At 44.2% G+C, this 10,498-nt stretch overlaps 1 protein-coding gene across 3 annotated transcripts; it reads right to left on the bottom strand.

Annotated features, from left to right (window-relative positions):
* Positions 1-211: 211 nt before the first annotated feature.
* Positions 212-6,768, bottom strand: LOC123442973 (BTB/POZ domain-containing protein POB1-like). Of its 3 annotated transcripts, none has more exons than XM_045119169.1 (5): positions 6,492-6,768; positions 2,393-2,508; positions 2,258-2,321; positions 1,395-1,674; positions 212-1,282 (listed from the first exon to the last, which is right to left on the bottom strand). In XM_045119169.1, exons 1-5 carry the CDS (start codon positions 6,694-6,696, stop codon positions 445-447), a joined length of 1,503 nt encoding a protein of 500 aa, XP_044975104.1. In that variant the 5' UTR covers positions 6,697-6,768; the 3' UTR covers positions 212-444. The 3 variants fall into 3 exon arrangements, with proteins under 3 accessions (XP_044975104.1, XP_044975105.1, XP_044975106.1); XM_045119170.1 differs by lacking the exon at positions 6,492-6,768 and adding an exon at positions 2,775-3,594; XM_045119171.1 differs by lacking the exon at positions 6,492-6,768 and adding an exon at positions 2,902-3,594.
* Between the last annotated feature and the right edge of the window lie 3,730 nt (positions 6,769-10,498).

Genomic DNA, 10,498 nt, shown 5'->3' with positions numbered 1-10,498 from the left:
CTGTATCGAAAAAGTAGCAATGCAAGCGCTGAAGGCCTGAACCGCCGAAACACAGACTGTCATCGAAGATTCAAGATTCAGCAAGTGTGTGGACACTAACATTTAGAAAAGAAAAACACTATAGTAAGTCAGATGAAAGCAGTTGAAGCACCAAATAGGAATCTCCTTACATCATTCAGGCAACAAACTCACTTTCCCAGCAGAGAGACCATTCGCACAAGCATAACATTCAAAACCATGATACCAACATACAAAAGTCAGCTGTCATCACACGCACACACACACACACACATGTTACTACTGACTTGCAGTAGCAACCGATCAACAACAACACATGATTCAGGGTACCCGTACAATGCCAATACATCAAACTTCCTGGCTGCAGCGGCAGCTCACAGTATCACATGCAGGGCTCAACACACAGTATCACAGCAGGTCACAGTATCACATGCAGGTCTGTAATTCAGGCTGCTCCACCACAGTCAGATCTACTCTCAGATGCAGCACACCGTCGATGAAGAGGTTGTCGTCTGCAATGAACGTCGACCATGGAACTCCAAAAAGATCATCGCATCCCTCCAATATAGGACCGATGAATGTGTGCCTACCGCCGTACTTGCTCAAGAATTTTCCTGACGATCTTGTCCTTGCAGCAAACTCAATATCGAAACACAACGAGCCTGAAATAGAATTTCCATATATCCCTAACCAGAGGCAAAAGCTGTACAAGTGTGTCTGCTCATCCATTACACAGTTTGCCATGACATAGAATTTCTGACCTGCGAGATGGAACCAGTCCGACAATATAACTCCTGATGGGAAGAATCGGGAGCACTCGTCGCGCTTTAGATCCATGTAAACTATAACCTGTGGGTAAGGTCGGTCAAACGTAACTGTTTTCACATGCTTGTACCCGTAAGTTCGCTCAGCAGATTGCCAATCGAGAGTTGATGCATCTGCTACAAGAGCATCTTCCATCTGGGTTGGGTAAGCTTTGTGGAGAAGTACCTCAGTGATGTGCTTACTTACTTGCTCATGGTCTATGTCATTATCAGTGCATGCTAGGATGTCCTGAAGTGCCGCACATGTCATATGACTGAAGCGTACCAGTGGAAGTAAACGACAGCTCAAGATCTCGCGCCTTTCCTCCGGTTCTAGGTATCGTGCACGGGCCCACTTGAGGAAGAAGTTATATACCTCATCTTCAGATGCTACTTGTAGATCAGTGCTCGAAAAGATGGCCTCGATTCCTGAAAGAGAGATGTTCATCACTACTTCAAACCTGAAATGAGACAAACCATGCCATTAGTACACTTCATGCACATACAATGGCCAATGCCTACATTTTCTTCGAAATGAAAAAAAAAAAGCTCCATGAAATGGGGATCACTCACTTTTCTAAAATCTTGTATTTCTCAGCAAGGAATTCCTTGGCTGCATCTACCACACGCTGAACTTCAGCAGCCATTGAAAGCGAACATGGGTGGTCTAGGTATAGCAGTGCAGATTCTGTGGTCATAGGCAGGCTTGTGAGCAACTGACTGCAATACCACATGCAAGAAAGAACCTCAAATTTGTCGGCCGCCATTAAGATGTCGAGCAGAAGAGTGGGCTCAATTGTTGTCAACTTTCCACTGTACATGAATCTTAAAAGCTCCATAAAGGCATTTTCCTCTGTTCCAAGTAGAATGAAAACAGAAAAATCATAAGAGAACAGTTCAATAAAGAAGCAAACAGAAAGAGGAAACTTGTTTTGCACCCCAAATAATTATCTAAGTTGACTATTGACTTACAGTACTGAGAAAACCTCCATGGGAGATTAACTTTTTTCCAATGCAGAAATTCTACATCTATACTAAAATAGAATACATAGAAACGATCTCAACCATTCAATACAATCGAATCCAGTGGGTCATAAATTACGTTTGGCCTTGCAAATTACCTCATAATTGCTTATCAAAAAGAGACTTAAGAAAGAGATCCCTGCTTAAGAGGGAGTTAATTAATCCACAGACTGCCCACATCGAGGACTAAAAGAGATGACAGGCATCAGTGGATATTTAGATAGTGTATGGTACATGCAATATATACAGTGTGCATGCTGAATTACCAGTAAAATTAAGTGCAGAAACTATAAAAAAAGATAATCGTTTATTTACCATAAATAATCTTATGACAAAAAATAGCAACACAACCACAGTAGCAAATAAGAATAAAATATAAGAGGAAGAGTGTTACAGTTAAGCTATTACATTACCTGAATCAGCAATCCTGATTCTTGGATGCGTCTGGTCAGATTCATTCATGCCATTTGAGAAAAGCTAAGAAACATGAAGCTTATTAGAAAATTGAACTGATTATACAAATGCATTTCACATGGTTATAAAATTACCTTTAGAAAGAAACGACTTCTTGCAGCAAGAATTACTGAATTGATATGAAGTGCCTTTACTGTTAAAATTGGTGTATCTGCCATGGTTGAGGAACAGTCTATCTCTCCATTATCAGCTGCAAAATACCAAGATCAGTAAAATACAAGAAACTAGGAGAAGTAAAAGGTACGCAGTTACACAATTGGACATATTTTCTTCTTTGAAAATACTTGAAACACTCTGTTCAATGGTGCAGATTCATTTAATCACTCTTCAGATATGTGGCAAATGTTTCAAATAATATCACAAAAATTGAATGGCAATTTAGCTGCAGCCAGCAATATAAGCATGCTTGTAGCTCAGTGAGCAAAGAGATCATAGATGTTATCTCAAGGATCCTACTGGAATATCATATAACTTCATCAGATAACTATTTGTCACAAGCCGAACTTAGGCAATGCCTCTTGAAAAGCTTCACCGCAAACTTGACCAGGAACTGTAACATGAATATTAGAATTCCAAAACCCACAATTCAATAAAGGACATCAAGTAGTAGAGCTCTAGGTGTCAGCCGGAATAACATCTTTTCAAGTTTTCTGAGTCGCAAGGTTCGCATCCATTGTCCAGTGGCTAGTCCCAGTTGCAGACTTGCAGCGGATCGACTGTATTCTACTTTTGCAGGGACAGGGGATTGATATGTTTGAACACCACAGCTAAATCCAAATACTTGACTAAATATCTGTTGCATCATCATCAACCATGCCCTCCCGTGGATCCCAGGCACAGCGGCGACAGCGGGCTTCGCAGCCAGCACGCTGGGAACCACTCTGCATGGGACATCGTTGCGGCTCAGCCAGTCTTCAAACGGCAGGGGGGCTCAGCTCCCCCCCGGCCCGGCGCTGGCGAGGCCACCAAGGTCCAAGGTGGAAATCGCCGTGGCTCCAGGAAATCACCGGGCAGGTGGAAATTGCTCGCCAACGCCCAACACCGGGGAAGCCCTTCCCCTTGGGTCACCGGGGGGGAGTTGCCACCACCGCGGCAGGGGAGCCCCGCGTCTGGCGGAACAGGTGGGTATCGCGCAGGGCCCAGAGTGCCGCCCGGTCTCTCCGAGACCGCCGCCGCCCGCGACGACGACCTCCGTGATGTCCTCGTCGTAAGGGTCTGACCAGATCCCGTAAATCCAGTCTGATCCGTATTTTTTTTCACGGGAGGCCTGTAAATTGCCCGTGACTCCGGAATATGCTGGCTCCGGTCAATTTAGGTTTTCCCTCCGCTTTCTCCCCTTTCATCCTCCACCGCAAATCGCCCCCCCCCCCCCCCCCCAACGATAAATCGACCCCTTTCGAAAGCGTTTTGCTACGGTTTTCTTGAACGGATATTCGCCGCGTTGGCGATGGCGGGTGCACGGCGTGGTAGCGTCCGGGGTTTCGGGGACCGCGGGAGCTTCGGATGTCGCGATGGGTTCGATGCTCGCGGCGGCTTCGCCGCCCGCAAGCGTAGAAATGACGAGGAGGCAGGCGGCTCCGGTCTCCGTCCCCCCATGTCGGAGAGGCAAAGGGAGGCGGCGCACAAGCATGACGCCGAGTCCCGCAGTGTCGGCTCCAAGTCATCAGCTTTGGACAACTTCCGTCGCCTTGGTGACATCTTCGATCTAGCGGTGCAACGTCGTAGGGAGGTGGAGCTCAAGTGGTTCCAAGCAAGGGAATCATCGCAGTCAGAGATGTAGTTGTGGCCGAGCGCGTGTCGGCGTTGCTGGAGGAGTTATAGCTACAGGCCACCCTATGCTCCATGTTGATGTGCAACACTTTGCACGTCAATGAGCCCCCGCCCCGCCACGACTGCGACTCCAACAGCAAGTCTGACTCCGGTAGCGAGTACATCTATGCGTTTTAAAATTGGAAATTGATTAAAAACGACGGCCCGGAGCTGCAGTGAAGCTTCACCGGCGGCCCGGAGCTGTAATACAGCGGGCGCTGTTGCAATGGAGCCTCGTCGAAGCAGCAATGGAGCTTCATGGGCGGTGAGAGATATGATGCAGCGGGCGATGTTGCAATGGAGCTTCACCGGAGGCTCCAATGGAGATTCACTGTCGGCCTGGAGTTGCGATGCAGTGGAGAGCGCTTGCCGGCGGCATTGGGTGCTCCAATGGAGCAGGGTGGGGTGGCGCTACAGTGTACCATCGCCGGCGCAGTCGGTTAAGCATCGTTGCGCTACCGGCAAGGGGGCGGCACGACTCCTGTTGCGAGCTTGTAGCACTGCTTCCCCATGGCGACGCAGTCGTTCGCTACGGCTGCGATGTGAGGAGGACATGTCTTCCCGTTAACCGATCGAACGATTCCGAGAGGATGGATCTAACGGCTTGCGACCTGATTCCCAAAGAAATTAGTCGGTTTATTCGTAGTAGTCCCCTTCCAAATTTTGGTTATGTTTCATTATGGTTTGTATTAAAAATCCCCCTATGTGTGTAATGAACCTATGTTATGCTATGCTTGTGTGACGAACTCCGGCGAGATGGTTCGAGCGCGAAGTACTTAGTTTAAATTTGAAGAATAGCTATGCAGGATCTGTTCATGCAACACCGCCCGGCGTAATGGAAAAAATGTTTACGAGCTACTGTAACCGATTTTTACGGGATGGCGGCTTGCGGGAACTGCTAGAGATACTCTAAGAGGGAACAACTCTTTGGGGAGGATGTCAATTTTAGTTGATATAAGCATGTCAACTTCGTGCTTCAGTAGCGAACCAACCTGAGGTTGGATGGTTAGAGGGACGGTGGTGGTGGAGTGGGTGATCAACCTCGGGGAATTTGGCCTTAGTTTCGTCTCCTCTAACACCATAAAAATTCGCACCTTCGGTGACTTTGTCACCTAGTGGCCACCGGTACCTAAGGACGAGAAGTGGTTCCAACTGCTGACACCGGGAGAGGGGGTCCCAAGCATTGGATCACCAACTCTTATCAACTACATAGATCCTAGGGTGACTATGCCTCGGCAGGTCGAGAGGAGGGGGCAGTTGACCCCGATAACGCCACGTGCACCAAAGACTGTATATTGTGGCTGCTCACATGTTAAATTAGGGGGGAAATGAAGCTCGAAGGGGTGGGGGAACCTTTGTAATCTCTCTCTCTGTCTCCCTCCCTCCCTCTCTCTCTCTCCCTCCCTCCCTCCCTCCCTCTCTCTCTCTCTCCTTCGGAATTAAGAACTAGCACGTAGGAAATAGGGTGTTACACCTTCTCGGTGACCTGAACCTGGACCTGGATAAACAAAGCCTCGATCTCTCAAGTGAACCCTTGTCTGAATCTCTAAAGGGGGATCCCAACAATCTTCGATCTCAACGATTACCCATCGACATAATATCTCGGCTGCAAAACTTATACTAGTAGCCCGGTATTCCACCGTGGCCTCGATCACTAATCCCTCACAAATGGATCCACCACGTAACCACGTATGTGGTAGTACCAAATGTATGTCTATGCAACATGTGTTGGACTACTTTAACATAAGTGGTTATCAAGCAGGCTAACAATGACCTTAAATGTTTTGATGCCCACAAGAGAAACTAATATATGTGAACAAAGAAAAGGGCATGCTAACATTGCCCTCACATGCTTGTATGTTGAACAACAAACATGGTTGTGTGACTGGAGAATTCCCAAGTTTTATGAAGCCCTTCCTACACATATACTCTCCAAATATAACGGAACATATTTTCTCATAGAATCAACATTTTTTTAAACATGAAGTCATGAAAAAGTCCATTGATCCAAATACACGTTCATAGTCAATAATATTGGTAATAATTTGTTCTTACTATTATTTTGGCTATTTGATGCAGGAAAGACAACTTTCAGTGTTAATTAACTCTTAGATGTACACCACATTAGCCCACACACAAGCACAAAATGTATGATTTCCCTCTAATGCACCAATGTTATCACACTAACACGGTAAATCGCCTTAACGAAGGATCACCGTGAGTTGAAAAAATAAATTAGCCCAACCACCCCAAATCAAATCAAGCGCAACAACCCCAAAGCTACACAAGTTAATTTATGCATCAAATGAAATATGAATGTAATTCCAAACGAACAAACACATCCAACCCGGGGGCTCCACGCACCTTTCTTATTGTTGTCACGTATGATGAGAGATCCTCCATCGACATCCCCGCCGGTGGTGACCTCTATCTGCAGCACCATGTTGGAGAAGGCCTCTGAATTGAAAGCGAATTCAAAACTGGGAACCCCAACTCTACGAGATGACTCTACGCCCATCTCTGCCTCCGCCCACACCGACGCAGTCGCCATATTTTTGTTTCCGGCCATGTACTCTACACCTCTAACAGAGGAAGCACGCTTATGGTACTATGAGGTTGATCACGGATTATCGAGGGTTCTTCGACAAGGAGAGAGAAGGGGTTGAACTGGATTATTCTGGTTTTGCTCGTCACAGTTGTATCTTATAATTGTAATAGCTTTTTGTAACTTTGATTGCCATTAAATGCTATAGATAAGAGCACTAGTAACGCCACATTAAGTTGTCGAAAATTCCGCACTTAGGGATGAGGATACACCCATGATCTCTTCAATCGCTATCCTGAATTGCATAGATTAGTGGGCATTAATCAACTATTTAATGGGAAGGTTTCTGTTTCCGCGTGATTGGCGGTTCGTGCGGGGTAGTTGGGTGTTGGCCGTGTTTTGCTCTCTCTGGTGGGATCCATTTTTTCATATGACGTGGTCGGTGCATAGTACGTCCTATTACTTGTTTTTGCCAAAAATGATGCAAGTGTGGGAGTCGAACTCAAGACTTCACCATTGAGATTAGCAGCACTAGCCATCTGGGCTAGCACCACCATTGGTATGAAATTGAACTACAATTTTAATTATATGCAAAAGCTATATGACAAACTATAAAATTCCTTCTTAGGCAAAAGTAATGCAGGGTGGAGATTTGATCCTCGTTGTTAGAAACAAGACAAAGCATCCACCTTGGTGTAGTAACCAAATAATCACTCCTTTTTTTGTTAATGACCATTCATATTTGCTAAAGCGCTATGGTTTTATTTCCTGGGTTTCTCTAGTGTATCATCAACGCTGGTTAAAAACACAATTGTTGATGGCTCAATATTTTGACGCTTTCACGTAGGGATTTATTTTCTGAAGGTTTTTTTGTCAACTCTTCTCTTTTCATTAACAATAATACTTTGAGAACAAAGAAAAATATTTTCCTCTTTGATGTGTAGGACAAACCACTTTTGGAAGGAAAGCAATCAATACCCTAGTCATTCAAGCAATTGGAGCACCTTCCATTGTGGGTGCATTTCGTTTTGGTGCAATAGAGAAGAAGATGGCATCTCGTACAAGCGCAAGTTCTAGTACCTCATATGTCCATTTTGCATCATATTTACCTACTGTTATTTACAATTTTTTAGAGTTATATTCCACTTTATAATGCAATTCTAATGCATTTTCTCTCTTAATTTGCAAGATACATCACAAGAGGGAGATTGTTGGCAGGTGGAATTCTGGGCATGAAAAAGCTACAACAGATATAGTTATTCTCTAGAGCTCCAAATCACGTGAAAATTTACGGAGAATTGCTTAGGAATATATAAAAATACTGAAATAAAGCATTACCAGAGAGGAGCCTTGGTGGTGTCATGAGCCAGGGGCGCACCCTAACCCCCATGGCGCGCCAATGTGGCTTGTGGGCCCCACGAATTGTCACTGATGCCAATCTTCTCCTATATGAAGTTAGTTAGCCTAAAAATAAGAGACGAATTTCAGGAGTAATCATCACCGTCTTAAGGTGAAACTAGAGGCTGTGCACTTTTGCTCTTCGGTGGAGAAATTCCATCGGAGAAACTTCCCTCTTGGAAGGGGAATCGAAGCCATCGTCATCACCCACATTCCTCTCACTATGGGAGGACTCCTCTCCATCAACATTTCACTAGGATCATCTCATATCCAAACCATAGTTCATCTCTAATCTTTGTGTCCAACCTTAGATTGGTACCTGGGGGTGCTAGTAGTTTTTATTACATCTTGTAGTTAATGCTAGTTGGTTTACTTGGTGGAAGATTATATGTTCAGATTGTTAACTACTTATTTATCTCCTCTCATCACGAACATAAATATGAGTAGTTCTATCTGTTCCCGAGGACAAGGGGGGAGTCATGTTATAAGTAATCATGTGAAGTTGGTTTCCGTTCAATGTTTTGATGATATGTTGTGTTGTTTTTCCTCTAGAGGTGTGATACATCTCCAACATATCTACTTTTCCAAACACCTCTGCTCTTATTTTGGACTCTAATTTGCATGATTTGAATGAAACTAACCCGTACTGACGCTATTTTCTGCATAACTACGTGGGGTTATTTTTGTGCACAAATAAAAGTTCTCAGAATTGCACGAAACTTTTTGTGAATACTTTTTGGGATTTATGAATTATGAAGCAAAGATCCACTAGAGGGGGCTGCATGTGGCCCACGAGGCAACAGGGCGCGGCCACCCCCTAGGTCATGCCATGTTGTGTGGTGGGCCCATTTGGCTCCCCTGAACCTATTTCCAGTATTATAAATTCACATATTCAGAGATGAAAAATCATACGGAGCCGCCGCCACCGTCTGTTCTTCCTCGGGAGGGCTGATCTAAAGTCCGTTTGGGGCTCCGGAGAGGGGGGTTCGTCGTCGTCATCATCACCAACCCTTCTCCATCAACTATTCCATGATGCTCACCACGAGGAGTGAGTAATTACTCTGTAGGCTTGTTGGTCGGTGATGGATGTGGATGGAATTGATCATGTAATCGAGTTAATTAGATAGGGTTTGATCCCTGGTATCCACTATGTTCTGAGATTGATGTTGCTACGACTTTGCTATGCTTAATGCTTGTCACTATGGCCTGAGTGCCATGATTTAAGATCTTAGTCTATTATGTTTTTGTGAATATAAGAGTTGTGCTCACCTATTACGTGTCTTGATCCGCATACACCAAGGTGACAATAATTGGGATTTGTTCTGGCGATTGACGTAGTTTGAGGAGTTCACGTATTCACCATGTGTATTGTTCCGTTTGTCTATTAAAAGGAGGCCTTAATATCCCGTTGTTTCCAACAGGACCTCGCTTCCAAAGGAGGGTAGGATAAAAGATGTCATGCAAGTTCTTATAACAAGCATGTATGACTATGTACGGAATACATGCCTACATTACACGGATGAATTGGAGTTATTTCTGTGTCGCTCTAGTGTGTAATTGTTACACAATTGATGTCATCCTTATCTTTCTGTTTCTGCACCATGTCCTACGCTTTAGATATACTGAATCTTGCTAAGTTACTCGTGATGTTGTCACTATTACTACTGTTACAAAGTTGTTGCTATCATTATTACTGCTACTACTATTATTTGTCGGGCTACTAAACCTTTACTACAGAGAGATATTCTAGGCGCGGTTGAATTGACAACTCAACTGTCAAGGCCAAAAAATATTTGTTGTCTCCCTTGTGTCGAATCAATAAATTAGGGTGAAATATTACCCGTGAAGACTGTCGTGATCCCCTATACTTGTGGGTTATCAAGACCTTTTTCTGGCACCGTTGCCGGGGAGCATAGCTATATTTATTGTGTTAACTTGAGGATATACAATTGCTACTATGAAGAATCTCAAATATACTCGAACTAAGATCGTCCCCTCTCGCACGAGAGGAGGTAAGGAACTGCCATCTAGATCTGCTTTTGATTCACCTAATGTTATGAATCATCTTATTACACCACCGCTTATTGCTCGTTCTGATATATCGCTTGAACTTGATGATGCTACTTCCGAAATTAATGATGATACTACTGCTACACTTGATGAAATTGAAACTGTGCCACTAAATGAATTACTTTATGCTCATATTGCTAAAGCTAGAGAACTTGAAAATACTGAAACGGATGAAGATTTTGAATCACCTACTACACCATGATCTCCCAATAAATACGAATTGACTTATGTACCTAAAGGTTATGTTATGGATGGAGAAGTATCTAGGGAATTTCTTTCTTGTGAAAGTAGAGATGACTTGAAGAAAGTGCTATGCAAGCTGAAAGCAAAGTCTATGATGGAGAAAATGAAACGTGAT

This window comes from Hordeum vulgare, chromosome 3H, assembly GCF_904849725.1.
Source record: "Hordeum vulgare subsp. vulgare chromosome 3H, MorexV3_pseudomolecules_assembly, whole genome shotgun sequence".
NCBI lineage: Eukaryota > Viridiplantae > Streptophyta > Magnoliopsida > Poales > Poaceae > Hordeum > Hordeum vulgare.
This window is presented reverse-complemented; position numbering and strand designations above follow the sequence as displayed.